The sequence below is a fragment of the Camelus dromedarius genome, chromosome 10, assembly GCF_036321535.1.
Source record: "Camelus dromedarius isolate mCamDro1 chromosome 10, mCamDro1.pat, whole genome shotgun sequence".
NCBI classification, from domain to species: Eukaryota; Metazoa; Chordata; class Mammalia; order Artiodactyla; family Camelidae; genus Camelus; species Camelus dromedarius.
In genome coordinates, this window is record NC_087445.1 from 49,951,243 (window position 1) to 49,972,137 (window position 20,895).

At 42.4% G+C, this 20,895-nt stretch overlaps 1 protein-coding gene across 2 annotated transcripts in view; it reads right to left on the reverse strand.

The window, feature by feature from the left end:
* The window catches only part of ANKS6 (ankyrin repeat and sterile alpha motif domain containing 6), a 52,329-nt gene that overhangs the window by 7,093 nt on the left and 24,341 nt on the right, over nt 1-20,895 (reverse strand). Inside the window, exons 11-14 of one of the 2 annotated variants that reach the window (XM_031450082.2) lie at nt 19,355-19,524; nt 11,745-11,928; nt 7,074-7,141; nt 4,794-4,910 (exon numbers count right to left, since the gene is read on the reverse strand). In XM_031450082.2, the coding sequence (XP_031305942.2) occupies nt 4,794-4,910; nt 7,074-7,141; nt 11,745-11,928; nt 19,355-19,524 (539 nt within the window). Of the gene's footprint in view, nt 1-4,793; nt 4,911-7,073; nt 7,142-11,744; nt 11,932-19,354; nt 19,525-20,895 lie in introns of both variants that reach the window. The other variant, XM_064490339.1, reaches the window with a different exon arrangement.

Below are 20,895 nucleotides of genomic sequence, written 5' to 3' on the forward strand. Positions count from 1 at the left end.
CTGGCTCTTTCGGGAAGATAATTCAGGATGAAGTACCATATTCCTTGATTTAAACTCTGACTCCACAATTTTCACTTTTTTTTTGACATCTATTCTTAGGAGATAATTAGAAAGCCTTATACACGAAGTTGCTCATTGCAGCACTATTTATAGAAAGTTTGGATATCTACATATCCAACAAGTAGGGATTTAAATAAATAATTTTAGTACATCGATGCAAATTTATTTTATTATATTAAAAAGAGTTCTTAATGACATGAGTAACTGCATATATTTAATGTTAAATGAAGAAAGTAGAATGTAAAATTATAGATCCAGATTTATCTCAACCACATAAAGAAAAACATTCGGCACAAAACACTGCAGAGCGATCTTCCCAAATGTGAAGAGCCCTGGCCTCTGGGTGGTCGGATCGTGATTCCTTTAAAAATTCTTTTCACCTTTTTGGTACTGTGCAAATTTAGTAAGACAAATATGTACTGCTTTGATAATCACAAAAAGTGAAAATGGAAAGAAGCAACGGCTTAGGACCAACTAAAGGTGATACTCAGGCTATCATTTCTGGCTAACCGTCTCCAATATACAATTTGTTTGAAATTAACAGACGAATAAGCAGACCTGAGTATATATCACAATTTGAATACTGGGGTGGGCTCACCTGGAAGTCACAGGGCTTGCAGGCTGAGGGTCCACATTGCTTTACTGATATTTTTATGGCTGAGCCAGGTTTGGGGTTAATATTCATTTTTAAAAATTTAGACTAAAATGTTCAAACTTTTTTGATTGTGTAAGAAAAACATTTTCTACCACAACCCTCTTACATGTAAATCCATACAACTAAAACAAGCTTTACCCTTCTTACCTGCAAAGAATGTTGGTATTTTCTACTCTATTCTATGTTGCTTGTTAAAATGCTGCTCATGAACTACTAAATTGATTCTACGACCCTCCAGCACACTGTGGGTCACAGCTAGAAAGACATGGGGGCAAGGAAAGCTGGGCTTCCCCTCTCTCACATGTCCTCATCTGAGTTCTCAAATGTGCACAGAGCATTTGAACCACAATGAGTACTTTCATGGCCAAAGTTGAGTTTCGAAAGAAAAACGATGAACGTTAAAAGGGAAGCCTGTGCCCTGCAGCGATCAAGGAGACAGGAGTCAGGGTCAGGTGGGTCCAGCCCAGAAGAGCCCAGGCCCAGGGCATCCAAAGGGCTCTGGGATGCCACACTCAGTCTGAGAAGTTTTTCGCTCTTTCTAAGAACCAGGACAGAGTTCCAACGGTAACCCAGAGTAGTGAAGATAAACTTGCTTTTGTGATAGTTAGCATCTCCCAATTGTGCCTTCACTCTAAGATACACTTGACACACAATCCTTGTTTCTACAGGACTGTCTGGCACCACTCAGGCTCAAATAATAGAGCTGTTCTCAGCGATTAGTTCAGATCGGCCCTTCCCCCTGCACCTATCTCCATGTGGGATCCTCTGCCTTTGCAGCGTGGATGCTGCCTGTGGGGAGGATGTGGGTGGCCTGGCACATTAGAAGCACCTGGGTCTTCCAGTTGGGAGCTGGTCAGCTGCTGCCCTCAGAGAAGACCACTGTTATGGACTGAATGTTTGTGTTCTCCCACCAAATCCCTATGCTGAAACCCTACGCCTGATGTGATGGTGTCAGGAGGTGGGGCATCTGGAAGGTGATTAGGACTAGGTGAGGTCATGAGGGTGTGGCTCCAATGATGACATCAGTGTCCCTGTAGGAAGAGATAAGAAGAGATTTTGCTTCTCTCTGTCCTGGGCCAGACACATGAGAAGGAGGCAGTGTGCAACTTGGCAGAGGACTCCCCAGAACTCAACCTTGCTGGCACCCTGACCTCAGACTTCCAGCCTCCATACTATGGGAATTACATTTCTATTTATAAGTCACTCAGTCTAAGGGACTTTGTTATGTGGCCCAAACTGACTATGACAACCATCATAGCTGTCTCTTCTGCTTCTCTTGATGGGGCCCTGTTTAGTATGGTATGCAAACTGTTACACAAGCAGGGAGAAGACGGCCTATGAATTTGAGAGAAAACTGAAAAAAGTTCTAGATTGTACAGACTTTAAGAAAAATGTCCTCCTTTGGAGTGGGCTTGAGATGTCACATCATCCACTCTGATGATGACAGTTAAGTTCCTAAGATTTCTAAATGAACCCATCTGTCTTCTTTTTGTGATTCTGGACTAAGGTGGCCAAGGCAGAGGGGAAGTTCTGGAAGCATTAGTGGTTGCTGTCTACCAAGCCCGAGGCCAGGCTCTAATGGTACCAGGCACCTGTCTTCCCCAGCCCTCCACAGTCCTCACTGACCCTACTATATCCAGACCCTTTTCTGTCCTTCCTCCTCAACTGACTAAGCTTGGCTTTCCTCACCTCCATCCTCTCCTTGGCTCACACATCTGGCCCTTGGATGTCTTGAGGAGGAAGGGCCCTAACTCCTAAGCCATAGTCCCCTATTATCACTCACCTAGTCCTCTCCCCCAAAGCCCTTGCCCACTTGACTGGGTCACCCTTGACCCTCCTGGGACCCTCAGTCTGTCCCCTCTGGTCTTTCCAGATACCACACATCTTGTTCTCTGTGCTCCAGCCAGTCCTTTCATCCTTTAAATGTACCATACATCTTCTCACCACAGGGCCTTTGCACATGTGTTTCCCTCTGTCTGGTCTGCATTCTCTTCTACCCTCCTGCCATACAGTTACTATCTTCTTCAGATCGCAGCCCTCCTACCATTTCCTCAGGGATGTCTTCAAGGTCCTTGCCTTACCAGACACCTTTCTAAGCTAGGAGCTCTCATAACAAGATATGTCGCTCCTTCATGCACTGGTGGGTTACACCCAGGCAGGATAACACAGTGGTCAGGACACAAACTGGGTGCTAATCCTGGTTCTGCCACTTACTGACTCTGTGATCTTAGGCAAGTCTTCTCTGGTCTCTGTGTGCCTTAGTTCCCTCATCTGTAAACTGGAACTGACCTCAGTGGCTTTTGTGAAGGTTACATGAAGACTAGATGTGACATGGCAGTCAGATTAGTGCGGGGCACAGACTGATTCTCAGTGCTCAACACCCACACGATGCTTGATACATGGCAGATAGTCAAAGAGCAAATTTTCATGAATAAATCAACACTCCAAAGACTTTAGTGCTGACTTCAGGTGACCCACTTGCAGTGAGCCACCTTGGGGCTTCCATTCCCTGGGTGAACCCTTCCTAACAGCAGAGACCTGCCCATTTCCCAGCCCTCTCATCTTATGGCAGAGCAAAAATGGTGCTGGTCTGGGAGTCAGGGCTCACCGCCCCTCCTGGAGGCTTTGCTTCCCTATCTGTAAAGTGAAGCAGCCCAGGTTCCGGGACAGGTGAGCAGTGTTTAGGAACAGGCCAGTTACAGAGGAGACAGAACACACAGCAAAGACTTGCAGGAAAATGCTCAGCTTTGCAGGCACCTGAAGCAATGCTGACTACATCACTCTGAAGGACCACCTCACAGCCTATAGGCAGGCATATTAATGATGACAACGCTGGCAACAAAATCACAGCCCCAAGCACAGCGCGGTGCTGCAGAACAAATGAGGAAGACCCAGCTCAGGCTCTGCCTCGGCCGTCCGCCCACCACCACCTGGGCCTGGCTGTTGACCCTGCTCCTTGGCTGGATCTGTGAAGGCGAGGATATCGGCTTCCCAGATTAAATGAGGAAATGTATGCAAAGTGATTTGTGAATGATAAAGTGCTACAGGATATTTATTTGCTGTCTGTTTAATATTTCTGTGCCTACTGGAAATAAATAGAAAGAATCATAAGATGGTCATGATCTCTGACATAACCTCATATTGTGGAACAGAGCCCGAAACAACAGAAGAAAGAAAAGGCAGAGGCGTCCATTACAGCAATATTTATAATGGCAAAATCCCAGACATAGCACTACTGTCCAACAAATGGGGAGCTGTTAGACAAAGTGTGACAAAGTGACAGGTAAGCAAGTATTATACGTTGCTGCTAGAATGAGAGACAAAAAGATCCAGCCCACATTGGGGAGAAAGGCAGAAGGCAAAGGGGTGTGAACAGCCTGAGAGTGACTGTACAAAGGCCTGCAGAGTGAGTGGTGACTTGCTTCTCTTGTGTTTTGTTTGCTTGTTTGTTTTTCGCATATGCCCCTTTGGGTGGGTGGGGACATCCCCCATCTTTAGCTTTAAAGCTGGTGAAACACAAATTGAACATCAGACAAAAATGCACGATGCTAACAATAACAACAGTGACTGACGGATCACTGTATGCCAGGTGTTTTGCTGAGTATCTCAGTCCTGGCAACAAGCCCATTACCCTCAACTACAGACAGGAAAGCCAGGCTCAGAGAGCGGTGTGACTTGCCCGGGGTCATGGTGAGTAAGTGGAGGAGCTGGGATTCGAACCCAGGTCAGCCTGATTCCAGGCCCTGTCTTAATCAACTTCTATTGTGCTAAGGAGGGCAAAACCCAGCCCTGTGGGTTGAAATGACTGGAGGGAATATTTGAGCTAAATCTAAGGAAAAACAACCTTGTGGAAAGAGAGATCTGGAAAAGGAACAGGCACACTAGAAGGCAGTGACCCTTCCGCCATGAGAACTGTGCGAGTGGGGCAGCCTCCGCCAGGGATGTCAGTGCGGATGGGGGACAAAATCAGACCTTGAAGATCCTTGCGCACACAGGGCTGAGGATCCTAATGAAACTCTTGGTTGAAAAAGGAAACAGCACAAAAAAAAAAAAAGAGAGAGAGAGAGAGAACAATTACCTTGCCTGCATTCAGTTCAGAAATCGCTGCCAAGATCTGCTGCCTGGATCCATCTGTCTTAATACCCAGCTCCTTCAAGTCGCCATCAGTGAGCGTGAGGAATGCTTCCATGTCCACCTGGGAAGAGAGAAGGGGGATTTGCTACCATCTGCTTGGTGCCACACCTCTTTTTTCCCAACCGCAACAGAAATATCATGATTATGAGCTATTAGTGCTGATTAGTAGTAAATTAATTATGATTTACTACTTCCAATTCCTGGCTTTATGCTGAAAGTTCATTTGAAAATATCATTAAAAATGAACTCTCCTTAGCTCTAGCCCTGGGATTTTCAGGAGAGTGCATTCTGGAAAATGCCTACAAGCCAAACAAATAAGGAAAGTCTCCGAGACACTAATCTGGGTGACTTGAGTGATAAAAATCCAAGTCCTGCTATTAGAAAGTTACTTCCAACATTGCCGCCCTTTTAACAATATTGGATACTGTGCAGAAAACAGGAGTATATGGCAGTACTCACCGTGTTTCCCCCCCCCAAGGACAAGAGAGATACAGACTGTGGAAAGAGAGTGAGAAAATAAACCAGCAGAAGCAATAAAGGAAAGAAGGGCTGTGGAGAATCATGGCTGCCCCCTGACCCTGGGGGAAATTCCTGGCCCCGCCAGACACTCCTTCCCAGGACCATCCCAGACCTGTGGCAGAGACCCCACACGCAGCCTGTATGTAGGTCCCCATGGCTAGCTCCTCAGAAGGCATAGAACATATAAAATAAAAGCAGGCAGCCATTAACAAACAGAAAAGATTTTTCTGACAACAAGAAAAATCACCACTGAAGTTTAAGGTGCCAAGGAGGCAGGAAGGACAGCGTGGATAGAGCAGAAAAGCAAACCGAGGAAGAAAGCCACAGCACCCCTGTTTCTTGAATCAAAATACAAACTCCTCAGTTTCATCTCAAGCTTGTTGGGGACGATGAGTAATTCTTGCGATTGCTACTATAAGTATGACAGTTGTCATGTAGTAAACTGGGCAGCAGAATGTTCTAAGCCTGTGATTACACCGTGGTGGCTAGTGGGGCTCAGAGAGGAGTTTTATTTGGCCAACAGTAAAAACAGTAATGGCTTATTGAGATATAATTCACCTACCATACAACTCACCCATTGAAACTTCACAATTCAATGATTTTTCGTACAGAGTTGTGTAACCATCACCACACTTAATTTTAGAACATTCTCATCACCCCAGAAAGAAAACCCATACCCGTTAGCAATCACTCCCCATTCTCTCCTCCCTACATTCCCTGGCAACCACTAGTCTACTTTCTGTCTCTACAGATTTGCCTGTTCTGGACATTGCATATAAATGGAATCAGACCATATGTGGCCTTTTATGACTAGCTTCCTTCACTTAGCACTGTGTTTCCAAGGCTCATCCATGTTGTAGTGTGTATCAGTATTTCCCCCAATTTTACAGCCAAGCTACATTCTATGGTATAGAGATAACACATTTTATTTATTCATTCATCAGTTGATGGGCATTTGGGTTGTTTCCGCTTTTTGGCCACTATGATGAATAGTGCAGCTATGAATACACAAGTTTTTATGCCAACGTATGTTTTCAGCTTTCTTGGGTATGTACCAAAGAGTGGGATTGCTGGGTCATAAGGTAACTCTGCTTAACATTTTGAGAAACTTCCAAACAGTAGAACAGTAGTTTTTTGGGTTTTTTTCAAAATGTGATTGTGAGTGCTTTTAAGCCAATAGAAACTCTCTCGGACTAACACAGACTCTTTACATTCAGACACTTAACAAATAGATTCATTAGGATTTGCTTTTGACCTGCTTTAAACCTAAAAGCCTGCTAGTCAATCCCCTTCAAAGGGGAACAGGACAGACACAAACTTTACTAGAGAGAGCAGTGCTCAAAATTACAAAATCCTATTATAACAAAACAAGCCATAATGTCCCCAGGATTTCATTGTTAGGAAGTGAACCAAATATGCTGAACATGAATTCTTTTTTTTTTTTTTTAGGTTTTTTTTTTGAGGGGGAGGTAATTAGGCTTATTTATTATTTTAGTGGTGGTACTAGGGATTGAACCCAGGACCTTGTGCATGCTAGGCATACACTCTACCACTGAGCTATACCCTCCCTACCTGAACTTGAATTCTATTTCCTTAGCTGCCTCAGTGAAAAAGATCAATCCAGGCTTACAGAATGGAAACCTACATATTTAGACAACTGTTTTCTGGTAAGATTTAAATTGACACTCGAAAAGAACATCCTTACCTCTTGCTCCTCAAAAATGGGCTGATATTTCTCAAGTGATAATTTCTTTAGGATTCCAGTCAGTTCATCTTCAAGAGGGAGAGAATGTAAGATAAGATATTTTAGAATTTGGTAAAATACATCAAAATAGTGGTTTTCAATCTTTCATAAAGTAGTGGTAATCTTATCTCAAATGAAGTTCGACAAGAATCTCCCACCCAGAAAGCAGATCTAAGCTGTGTTCTTGGGGATGAAGCCGGAGGTGTGTCCCGAGCCACCTGTTGGCCACACTCTTCCCTTGGGGCAGGCTCTCAGCATTTCCCAAAAGCCCAGATTGGGCTGTGAAGACAGATGATGGGAAGGTTCACAGCCAGGCTGACTCTCCAATGGCTGCAACCACCAAGTTCTTGGAGTTCTAGCTGCTGGGACTACAACTCCACCTTCTGTCCAAGAACAATTTTTAACTATGATTTCTTGACTGCTGGTAGCTGCACTTGCAGCAAACACTAATGCCAGCAGCTCTCAGCTAGCCAGAGAAAGACCTAGAAAGAACAGGCAGGTGGGCTTCAGACCAGAGTCAAGGTTTGGCTCAAGCATTTGGAGGTTGTAGGCTTCCTCAAGGAAGGATATGTCTGAATGGAACCACAAAGCCAGATGGGCACGGACCAGGGGAAAATAGAAGATCTGGGGTATCAAGATATTAGAGCAGGGAGGGTAAAGAAAGGAGACAATACCAGCATCTGGGTGGCTTGAAGAAACATTCATTGGCGCAGTCAATAGGGATTTACCAGACTAGGCACTGGACCAACAATGACCATAAACAGGCTGACAGGCCCAAGGCAGTGAAGAAAAACAGATCAGGGTCAGGTAGGTTGACAGGGGATGAGAATGTTGTTTCATACAAGGTGGTCAGGGAAGGCCTCTTGGTAATATTTAAGCAGTAAATGAAGGAGTATGCAGTGCAGATACCAAAGCAAAGAGCACCAGGCAGCATCCAGGTAGAGAGAGTGGCAAGTGCAAAGGTCCTGGGGCAGTGGGTATAGCTCACAGAAAAGTGGGCTTGAGGTTAGGAGGACTAAGTTCCTTCTTTTACTCACTCATTCATCATTCAACAGTGACAACTAATGTGCCCACTACATGCTGGGAATGCAAGGATGGAAAGGTCCCTGCTATGACGGAGCTCAGTGTGGCTGGGAAGACATAAATGATGAGGGTGACAGCTGATGCCGTGCTCACCATCAGGCACCCTGTAATGGATAACCCCATGAGGTAGACCCTATTACTGTCCCCATTTACAGATAAGGAAGGCACAGGAAGCTGGATACCATATCTCAGGTGAGGTCACTCCACTAGTCCATGGAAGAGCAGGGATTCAAACCCAGTGGTTTAGCTACCAGGTCTCTGCTACACACCCCGCTCTGCCACTTCTCCCATTAGTGAGGAGTATATGGTGAAGGGCATGAACAAGGGGCTCTGGGGACAGAGAGAACTGCTGACCAACCCAAAGGACTGGAGAGGCTTCACAAAAGAGCTGCTATTGAGCCAGGATGTATGAGAGGAAATGAGTCCCAATCCACACATAATCCATTATAGGTTCATGATGCATATAATGCTTTGGTCCTGCTGTTTCCCAAAAGTCTCTACACATTTGTGTGCTGGTAAATATTTAACAACTGGCTTTATGGGTGGGGAGAATATATGCATGTATATAGGTCCATAATTTTATTGCAGATTTTACTGATTTAAGGATGTGTGCACATAATTTACGTATAATAATAAATTACACGATACTCTGTATTATAAATTCCCTATAGCCAATGCCTTCATTGCATTTCGGGCATCTCACTGAATGCTTTCATTGATTTTTGCCTTACTCTTGCAGATATGGCCAATGAATATACTTCCACCATGAAGGTTGGTTCATGCTTCCATTTACACGAGCATGCGAGATGAAATGAAACAACAAAGACGGATGCTGGAACTTCATGTGAGCAACTTTGCTGAATCAGATAATGGTTTTCAAGTCCTGGAAGAATACTTTCTCAGTTTTGGGTGCTGCTCTCAATATAACAGCTACAGACATGAAACTTTAAAGGTTAACCTGCATAATTCACACTGTCTCCATCACTGTCTAGATGACATTTATATATGAGCTATAAAACAATAAATCAAACCCTGATGGATGATGTTCGCTAATTTCCATGGTGTAAATACTCCACCATGGCATATTTCAACCTACTAATGTCATGTTCCTGAAAGTAGAATTGAGAAAGATGCAGGAGTAACACATCATCACACAGCCTTCCCACCATATAGATTAGAGATGTAAAAAACCCCAAGAGCACAGATATTAGGAAATTCACTAAAAAATTAGTAAATAAAACATTTTGTTTTAAATGCCATATACCTGCGTATGTAACATAATCAACTTAATTCATGTAATTTGACTTTTTTTCTATTTTTAACATATTTTTGTTGTTGTTATAATCTGACTTTTAATAGCTGTGTTTAATTGCCAGATTGTACATTTCGTATAAATTTAGCCCTCTGGCCCACCACCGCCCTCTCTCTTCTCAGCCCTTGTGGCCCAGCACAAGTGCCTCCTCTTCAGTGAAGCCTGCCATGGTGCTCCATGGTGCTCCATGCCTTGCTGATAACACAGGTTTGATCCCACTTTGTGTTACAATCATTTAATGTTATTATGTGAAAAGTATCTGAATCCCCAGCCTAACTGTGAGTTATCCTAACACCCAGCACTGGTTATAGAACCCAGTGCCTGTCCCGGAAGCCTTCATGGAACAAATGTGAGGCAGAGAAGGTGACATTGTCATGGCCTCACCACTTGCGATGCGCAGAGCGTAGAGAGAGGGACATGGGTAGAAAGGTGAGCAGGGCAAAGGCTTGCATGCGGTCCTTGACTGGAGCTGTAGATTTCCCATAAAAATTTCATAAAGAATGGCTGTTTGGGGATGAACTGGAGGCTCCGGTCTGTGATAATCTAATGCCTTCAGGACAACGGTCTTGCTGTCCCAGGTCCCAGGAACCTCAGGAGGGAAAATGAGGCTTTCTAAGCCCAAGAAATTAACCTAAAAAGAACTTGCTTCAGTCCTCCTCTGTTTTTATCCCAACTAGGCTTTGCAAACCTTATTTTAATAAAGAATGAGATGGAAAAAGAGTGGGCATGGACAGTGCATTCAAATATCCACTGTCTCAACTCTGTTTTGGAAAAAGGTTGGGTACAAATCCTAAACTGAACCTCTAAGAGCTTAGATTCCTGAAAGCCTCCAAGGTGGGAGAGTTCACAGGTGGAAAACTTAAGATTCCACAGAGAAAACACGATTAGGGAGGAATGGGGTTGCTAGTGAATCTCTGAAGCTTTTATAAATGATTGCACTAGATATCACACAAAACAATAAAAGGAGCCCCAAATAAAGAGGATGCCGATGGCAGTGTGCGTTTATCAACTCAGTACAGACCAGAGCCTGTGCAGTTGATTTCAACTTGCTGGGCAGAACCTGCTCAGCCATCCCTCCTGGCAGCTGCAGGGATATGCCTGTAAATGTGCTGTGTGAGGACCACACACACAAAGAGAGTTTCCTCCCCTCTCTGATTTATACTCCTTGATTTGTTCCTGCCTGGGCCCCATTTCTCATCAAAGCTCCACTCGCTCCTCCCCCAGCCCCCGCTCTCAGGAGCCACCAGAGGGCAGTTTTAAAGGGTCAGCTTCCTCTCTTCTCTCCTTTCTTTTATGTCTTCACATCTTTATCTGGGGCCTCACTGCACAACCTCCACTCCTGCCCTGCCGTCAGCTCCATCTGCCTTTCCTCATCATCCCCACTCATGCAGGTTCCAACGTTCTCCTGGTTGCAGTGGATACCTCTTGCTTTTGCTTGCCCAGCATCCACTGTCTCCTCCTTCCAGAAACAGCACTTCCGTTTTCCTCTGAGGAGCTACTTCTCTCTCACTCTCAGTCCACACAGACCTGACCTCGACCCTGGCTCTAAAGGCAACACACTGCACCCTTGGGAACACAGTAATCATCAAGGATGAGCAAAAACCCAAGTAGTCATAAATATAGCCAAGGCAGGACAATGACCTTTCTTTACCCCTGGGATTTTGCTGGACCTACTAAGAAAGCAGCACTCTTTCTGCTGGGTTACGAATTCAGCAGGAAGAAGAAGTAAGCCTGAAGCTACTGAGGGCATCCTTGCCACCACTTTTGAAACATGGAGAGTAACACTCCCAAAGGACCTGGATCCAGACATGCCTGAAGCACACCCTAGACACTTACACTTTATGAGCCAACAAATGAAAAGTTTTTTGGTTGTGTTTTTGCTTAAATCATTCCGAGTGGGGATTCCATTCCTTGCAACTGACAGAATTCTGATCTATACAAGGTTCAGGGAAAAGTACAAAACTGATGTTGGAGAAGCATTTCTACACATGTACATTTGTATATATAATCAAAACTCACCTACAGTCAAAAACTATTATATACTGTTTAGATATGTAAGCTCAACAAAGGCAAAAATACACGGCAGAATCGGGGAGGGGAGGGACAGGTGTTTTTGTTTGATTAAAACAAATAAAAACAAAAGAGCCAACCTAGGATGGCAATAGCAATTAAGGACACCTACCAGGTCACCATGGTGAAGAGGAAAGGGTGGGGTCTGGGGACCTCGGGGGACTCACCCTCGTCAGTGATGGTGCCGCTGCTGGAGCCCCCGCTGCTCTTGGATTGCCGGTGGGAGGAGGAGGAGGACACGGAGGACTCGGCAGCATGCCCTTTGGGAGACGGCGAAGGTGTGAGGGTGGGGGAGGTACTTTTGGAGGTAGTGGAAGTTCCAGACGGAGGCCTTTTGCTTGTCTCCAGTTTCTGCTGAAAAGAATAAGAAAAATACATAAGCCATCACCTGGAGGGTAGACATGATTCAAACAGACACCCACAACAGGAAACAAGGGTGATATCTAACTCAACAAGATATCTAACCAGGACTATGAAATCTACTTAAGAAAACATGCAAAGCAGAAACAGCATTATCAGAAGAGCTTCAGGAAAATCCTTCCCTGGAGTAGAGAGGCAGGGAATAGAATGGGGAAAGCGGCACACGAGGAGCCAGAAAACCCAGGGCCTTGTCCTGCCCCTTCAGCTGCTGGCATTGTGTCCTTGGCCAAGTCCCCTTACCTCTCAGTTAACCAGCTCTAAAATGGAAGCGTGGCTCATCATACACAAAGTCCCATTCTGCTGTTCCTTCATCTAAACCAGCCACTTCCAACCTTCCACCAAAGAACTCTTAGTGTTCCTTTTTATGTGTGTGTCGCACACAAAAAGGCCTTTTTATTTTGAAATACTTTTATTTATTTATATTGAAATATAGTTGATTTACAATGTTGTGTTAGTTTTAGGTGTATAGCACAGTGACTGTTTTTTTTTTTTTCAGATTATATTCCATTGCAGGTTACTACAAGGTGTTGGGTTTATAATCCCCTGTGGTAGATGGTAAATCTTCATTGCTTGATCTGTTAATCCCATACTCCTAATTTATCCCTCCCCTCCTCCCGCTCCCCTTTGATAACCATAAGTTTGTTTTCTATGTCCGTGAGTACTTTTAGATGTACAGGAGAGCTGAAAAGAGAGAACAGAGTTCCCGTGTATCCCTCAGCGAGTTTCCCCTAATGTCAACATCTTATAAAACTCTAGTATAATCATTGAAGATAGGGAATTAACATGGGGACGACACCAGTAGTAAACTACAGACTGTACTCAAGTATCACTGGTTGTTCCACTGATGTTCTTATTCTGGCCCAGGATCCTTGCTGCATTGACTTTTCATGTCTCCTCAGTCTCCTCTAGTCTGCGACAACCCCTCGGTCTTGCCTTATCTTTCATGACTTTGCCATTTAAAACCTGGGCTCATTATTTATAAAATATTTACTTATTTGTTCAACCCTAGTATAATATATATGTGTGCAAAAAGTATACATATGTAAAGAGGCTTCAGATCTGCTAGCCTATACCCCTGCAAGAAAAAAAATTGTCAACTAGAGTGCAGTGCTTGTGTACCGTTCTTTTTGTCTTTGCTTTAGCCTTACAGTATCTACTTGATATACATTTTCCCCCACCTCCTACAGTGTGGTTATGTCATTCACTTGTAATACAGCTAGATTTGTTGTCAGAGTCTGCATACCATCCTTAGTTCCCAGTTGATTTTTAAAGTTTGCATACAGTAAAAATAACTGTTGTGTACAGTTCTACAGGTTTTGATAAATAAGCAGAGTTGTGTATCAACCAACAGAATACCACACAGAACAGCTTCATCATCCCCCCAGTTCCTAGTGCTGTTCCTTCTCATCAATCCCTCCCCCGATCCCAACCCATGGAAATAACAGATCTGCTTTTCATTCCTACAGTTCTGCCTTTTGCAGAAGGCCATCTAAATGAAATCAAATATGTACACATTTTTTTTTTGGCCTGGCTCAGCATAATGCCTCTAAGATCCATTTAAGTTATTGCATGTATCAATAGTGTGTCCTTTTCCAGCCTGCTGAGTAGTATTTCATTGCATGGATGTTACCACAGTTAGTTTACAAATTTACCTGTTATGAGCTGTTTCCAGTTTGGGGTATTAAGGAAAAACTGCTATAGACATTCACAAACTGATTTTTGCATAAACCTAAGTTTTTAAAAATTCATTTGGGTAAATATCTAGGAGGGAGATAGCCAGGTCATATGCTAAGTGTATATGTAGTTTTATAAGAAACTGCCAAACTTTTTCAAGGTGGCTGCATCATTTTCACATTCCCATCAGCAAGGAATGAAAATTCCAGTAGCTCCACATTCTCATAGCACTTGTAACTTAATCTTTTTTTTACTTTCAGGCAGTCTAATAATAGGTGTATTAGTGCTGTCTCATTGTGGTTTTAAGTAGCATGTCCCTAATCATTAATGATGTTGAACATGTTTTAATATGTTTATTTGCCATCTGTATATCTTCTTTGATGAAGCATCTATACAGATATTTTGCCCATTTTTAAATTTGTTGGTTGTTTTCTTATTATTGAGTTTTGAGAGTTCTTTTTACTGGATACAAGACTTCTATAAGATACATGATTTGCAAGTATTTTGTCTGGTCTGTGGCTTGCCTTTTTATTCTTTTAATGCTATCTCTTGCAGGGCAAAAGATCTGAATTTTGATAAAACCCAATTTAACTTTTTTTTTCTTTTCATGGATCATGCCTTTGGTACTGTATCTTAAACTTCCTTGCCAAATCTGAAGTCACACAGATTTTCCCCTAGAAGTTTTACAGTTTTTCATTTTTTATTTCAGTCTGTAATCCATTTTGAATTAATCTTTGTATTAGCTGTGATATATATGCGGAGGTTCATTTTTCTGCATATTCAATTGTTCCAGCACTATTTGTTGAAAAGACTATCCTTTCTTTGTTGAATTGCTTTCATGCCTTTGTAAGAAAAAAAAAAGTTGACTATTCTTGTGTGGGTCTATTTTTGGCCTCTCTATTCTGTTCCATTGACCTATGTGTCTGTCCTTCCCGAATACCATACTGTAGTTTTACAGGAAGTCTTGAAACTAGGTAGTGATTCTCTTTTTCATAATTCTTTTGCCTATTACGGTTTTTTGCATCTTATTATACATTTCAGAATCATTCTCTAGATCTCTACAAAAAAGAGCTAGCTGGGATTTTAATTGGGACTACACTGAATCTATAGATCAGACTGCAGAAAATGGATATCTTAACAATGTTGAGCCTTCCATCTTTCCACTTATTTAAGCTTCTTTGATTTATCAATGTCTTGTGGTTTTCAACCTAAGGATTCTGCACATACTTCATTAGATTCATACCTAATCTTTCATTCTCATAATACATTTTCATATAATACATTTCAAATGTATTATAAATGATATATTTTAAATTTCAAATGTAAAAAGTCTAATTGTTCATTGCTAGTATATAGAAATACAATTGACTTTTGTATATTGACTTTGTATCCTCAGATCCTGCTGAATTCACTTACTAGTCCTAGGAGCTTTTGTGTAGATTTTGGGGTTTTTTTTTGAGTTTTCTAAGCAGACCATCATGTCATCTAAAAATAGAGATAGCTTTATCTCTTCCTTTCTAACCTGTGTACCTTTTGTTTCTTTCAGACCTTATTACACTAGCTATAGTTTTTGGTACAAAGTGAAAGACTTGGATGTAAGAGACAACATCCTTGCTCCTGATCTTAGGGGAAAAGCACTCAGTCTTTCACCATCAAGTATGATAGGTATTTTATATGAGGTCCAGGAAGTTCTCTTCAATTCTTAGTTTGCCAAGAGTTCTGGTCACCAATGGAGCTTTAATTTTGCCAAGTGCTTTTTCTGCATTTTATTCTTTAATCTGTTAATATGGTGAATTAAATTGATTGATTTTCTAATGTTGAACTAGATTTGCATTCCTGGGATAAACTCCACTTGGTCAGAATGTATTATCCTTTTACTTTATCACTGGATTAGATCTGCTAATGTTTTGTGGAGGATTTTTACACTTCTGTTCATGAGGGCTATTGGTCTGGCATTTTCTTTTCCTGTAATCTCTTGAAAACATATCCTTGTTTCCTATCTCAAGGGGAAAGAGGGACTCTGCATAATGCTATAGAGGTCAATTCTCCAAGAAGACATAGCAATCCTCAATGTGTATAGAGCTTTAAAATACATGAGGCAAAAACTGATAAAACTGAAAGGAGAAATGGAACAATCCACAGCTATAGACAGAGACCATATTCCTCTCTTAGTAACTGACAGAACAAGTAGACAGAAAATCAGTACATGTGTAAAGACTTGAACAACCTATAAACCAAACAGACCTAACTGACATTAATAGAACTTGCCCACTTCCACCACCACAACAAAATACACTTTCTTTTCAAGTGCATATGGGAGATTCACCAAGCTAGCACGCATTCTAGAGCATAAAACAGACCTCAACACATTTAAAGGAACAGAAATAAACTAGCATTAAACTAGATATCAGTAACAAAGATTTCTGGAAAAACAAGAAATGATTGCAAAATAAACAATAAGCAAAATAATCTAAATAATCTTTGGGCCAAAGAGGAAGTCTCAAAAGAAATGAAAAAAATATTTTAAAGTGAATTAAAATTAAAATATATCAAAATTTGCAGGATGCAGGCAAAGCAGTATGTAGAGTTAAAATTACAGCATTAACGTGCTCACGTAGAACAGATCTCTAAACAGTAATCTAAGCTTCCACCGTAAGAAACTAGAGGACAAGTAAAACTCCAAGCAAGTAGAGGAAAGGAAATTACAGATAAGGCCATAGATCAATGAAACTGAAAATATAAAAATAGAGAAAAGTCAATAAAACCAAAGTTGTTTCTTTGAAAACATCAATATGATTAATAAAATTCTACCTAGACTGACCATGAGAAAAAAGAGAGAAGTCACAAATGACCAATATCAGGAATGAAAAAGTAGACATTCCTACTGGCTCCAGACATTAAAATTATTAATAAAGGAACACTAACAATTCTATGTCCATAAATTCAACAACTAAGATGAAAAAGAATAATTTTTTGAAGATACAAAATGCAAAACTCACTCAAGAAGAAATAGGTAACCTGAATAATCTTATACTTATTAAAAATTTTATTTTGTAATTTAAAATTTTCAAGAAAAGAACATGTCAGGCCCCGACAGTTTCACTGGCAAATCTTAAAATTTTATCTAACAGTTAGGGAAAAAGTATTACCAATTCTACAAAATCTCTTCCAGAAAAATAGAATAATACTTCCCAACTCATTTTATGAGACAAGATGACTGTTTTTTCCTTTTAGCACTTTAAAGACATCACTCTGCTGTCTTTGATTTACATAATTTCTTACAAGAAGTCTGCTGCAATTCTTTTTTTTTTTTTTGTTCCTCTGTATGTAATTTCTTTTTTCTCTGACTGCTCTCAAGATTTTCTCTTTGTCTTATTTTTAGTAGTTCAGTATGTACAACTAAGGTGTGTTCTTTTGGGTATTTACCCTATTCAGTGTTCTCTAAATTTCCTGGATCTGCGGTTTGGCATCTGTCATTAATTTGGGGAAATTCTTGGCTGTTAAAAATATACATATTTTGCATTTATATATACTCCTTCTGCCCCACCATTCTGTCTCTCTTTCTCTCTTTCTTTAGAGATTCCAATTACCTGTGTGTGAGAGCATCTAATAGTCTCTCAGCATTTTGGGGTACGCTGGTTTTGTTTTTGCTTTAACTTCTTTTTTACTTTTTGTTTCAGTTTGGGTAATTTCCATTGCCCTATCTTCAGATTCACTGATTCTTTCCTTGGCTGTGTTCAGTTTACTGAGGAGCCCATCAAAGGCATTCCTGATCTTTGTTACATAGTCTTTTTAATTTGAGCATTTCCATTTGATTCTTTCTTATAATTTCCATTTCTCTGCTGAAATAGTTACTCATATGATGTTGCATGTTGTTCAAATTTTCCATTAGAGCCTATAACATATTAACTGTAGTTCTCTTAAATTACCTGTCACATAATTCCAACGCCTATTTCACATCTACATCAGATTCTGATGATTGCCTTGTTTCTTGGGAGTGTGATGTTTCTTGCCTTTTTGCAAGTCTTGTAATTTATGCTAAAACTTGGACATTTCATATAGGAGAGACCAAGATAAGTAGTTTTTATGCATGGAAGTGGGTACACATTTCCTTCTGCTAAGCCTTTAATGCTCCTTTTAGCTAACTACATCCTAGAGTGGAAAAAGAAGTCCTTTTCTTAGGTTTTGAAGGACTTTGTCAATAAGCTGCCTACATTATTTAAGAATTCTTCCTCCTGCTTTTTCTATAAAGAAAGACATTCCATAATTAAGCTTCTGATTAAGCAGGAGATAATTAGTATATCTTTACAAAACAGATCTATTGCAGCCAAGAGTAAAGAAACACAATACTCTGAACCTTGTGGGCAGCATTATTGGGAAGGGAGCAGGTTAAATATAAGATTAGGATGCTCTGAAATATTTGAACTATTCCCCATGTCCCCAGTGTGGCAGACTGATCATATAATGGCATCATCTCCACCCGTCCCTGGATCCATATCCTTTGGTATGTAATTCTGTGTGATCTCCTGCAGTGGGTGTGATGACTTGCTTAAACAACTTGATTGGATTTCAATTTATGCCTTCGGCTGTTGCCATGAGAACATGTCCCAGCTTGATGTGGACACACATGGCCCAGTTTGACCCCAGCTGACAGTCAAACATTTATGAGATCCCCCTAGACCAGAAGAATTGTCTAGCTAAGTCCAGACTAAACTGCCCAGCCATAGATTTACAAGCAAAAGAAATACTTTTTGTTTTAAACCACTGTGCTTTAGGGTGGGACTAGAAAGCTGAAATACCCAGTGGGCCTTTGGGCTTCCCAGGATGTGGGAAATGTTGATGCCCACTCTGACCCCCCCCCCAATTCTGTGTCTCCTAAGGCACAGTTCATGTCAGAAGCCATGCCTTATGAATATTCCACCATTGCAGTGGTGTTTGTTTTAAGCAAAGTACAAAAACCATATTCAGAATGCTCATATTTTGAAGACTAATTTCTAATTTTTCCTAAGGGAGTCTCTGAAAAGCACTTCATGTCTCCATTTTGCTGTTGGAGCCTTTGACAGAAAGCCCACTGCTGTAGCTTTTGATTTAGGGTGATGGTTTCTAAGAACCTGGGCTGGGCTGGCTGCAACACTCTTCAGGGGGAAAAACAGATTCCCCAGACCCTACCTTGAGAGTCTCATTCAGTTATGCTGCATGGAACCCAGAAACCTGATTTTTTAAGCAGCTCCCCAAGGTTACAGCATATTATTATGTTAACAGTATCAAGTGATCATTGAACCAGGCCCCACTCTAAATGCTAAAGTGTGAGGCTGAGATTTGAACCTAGGCAGTACCTCCTGAACCCTTTTGCTATAAATCAATGGAAAAAACCATGTGCAATGTGAGGCTGGATGACCAGCGCAGGGCTGCAGGAGCCTGGTGCTCACCCCGCACCTCGGTGCCCCTCCCACCTCAGGTGCCCTGGAGATCAGACAGGAGGTAAACACACATGTGCAGGAGACTGAGGGCACAGAGTGTGAAATCCACAATGGCCCTTCTTAGAAAGCCCACGACTGGCTGGCTGGAAGGGGTCAGTTTAGTTCAGTCCCAGGACAGTGGCACCCCCCATACCCCCCAGCACACGGGCTGTGTTAGGACAGAATCTGAGCATCACAGGAGGAGACAGAAACAGAACAAGCACCTTGCCACCAGGAACACCGCTGCCTGCAGGGGAGACCGGGAGCTCAGACGGGCTAGAGCCGGGCGCTGGCCCAACAGGACTTGACCGGTGGCTGGGCTTCTGCTCGGATAACCCAGCTGCTTTCTTCCTCTGGGCGGCGATCTGGGACAGGACACTGTCTATGCTGCCACCTAAGGAAACAGGAATAGGAATGACTGCCCTGGGTCCAGAGCACGGCAGCACGGGTGGTGGACATCGGGTGTCAACCTGGCTGAGCCGGAACCACATTTTCCAGACCCCTCCCCATGTGGCTGTGCATCAGGGCTGACCACAGAAGGACTGTGCATCAGAACTGGCAGGTGGATGGCCATCAGGCTCCAAAGGCGTCATTGTAAGAGGTGGTGAGATGCTATGCAGGCAAGATCTGTTTGTCCTCACTTTCCCCCAAGGCACAGCCAGCTCAGTCAGCCCCCAGCAGGCACAGACGCCACTCCCTGCCCTGCATTCCCACAGCAGCCCCTCTGTAACACCTTCCAGCAGCTGCACATGCGGCCATGCCAGGGCTCCTCCGTCATCATCCAGCCTCCTGGATCTCTACATCCCCAGCTACTCCCACAGCTATATCAATAACCTCCTCACTCCGTAATGCTCAGGGGGTCAGCTTCCCTGATTGAATCCTGATTGCCAGGTCCCCCTCCCTGTTTCCCCAAACCTACTAGCAACCTTGAATTACAATGAAGGAAAAAGGGAAAGTGATAATATCTAGGGTGAGGGAGCATGCTAGAGGAAGAACACTGATAACTAACATTTATAGAGCACTTACTAGGGGCCAGGCACTGCTGTGAGTATTTTACATGTATAAACAGAGCCGCTCCAGAGGGCAAAATGTAAAGCCTCAAAAACAGGCAAACCCATTGACCCCACCACCCTGAGTCAAGGGAACTTACATTAAGCAAATCATTAAACAAGCATGCAAGCACAGAGGTATGAAGCCATTACTTAGAGTGGGACCTATAAGGGCGAAAATCGAGAACAGCCTCAGTGCTCAACAAGAGGGAGCTGGTTAATTAAAACTGTGATACCTCATATGAGTGGAAGGCTGTTTGGTTATTTAAAAGACACTATAGACATATGTGTATTGATTGACACAGAAAAGGTGTTTACAACATAGTAACGGGTGGAAAGAGGAAAAAGGTTACAGGTCAGACTCCACTCAGAAGTCGGCCTGCCTGCGTTCAGGTCCTGGCTCTGCTACTTCACAGCAATGTGACCCTGGGCGAGTTATTTAACTTCTCTGAGTGCAGTTCCCGACTCTGTAAAGTGGAGAGGATACCCTCACAGGTTGTTGGAGGACTGAATGAGACAATCCACTTAAAGGGAGCAAGCTCAGTGCTCAATAAATTATTATTCTGCTTTCATAAATATGCATAAAGCACCTTGCAAAGACATACACCAAAATGTTAATGATGATCCCAGTAGGTGAGATTCTTCTTCTTCTTCCTCTCCCTCTCTCTCTCCTTTTGTTCTTTTGCTTTATCTAGTCTTCAAGTTTTCCAATTGAA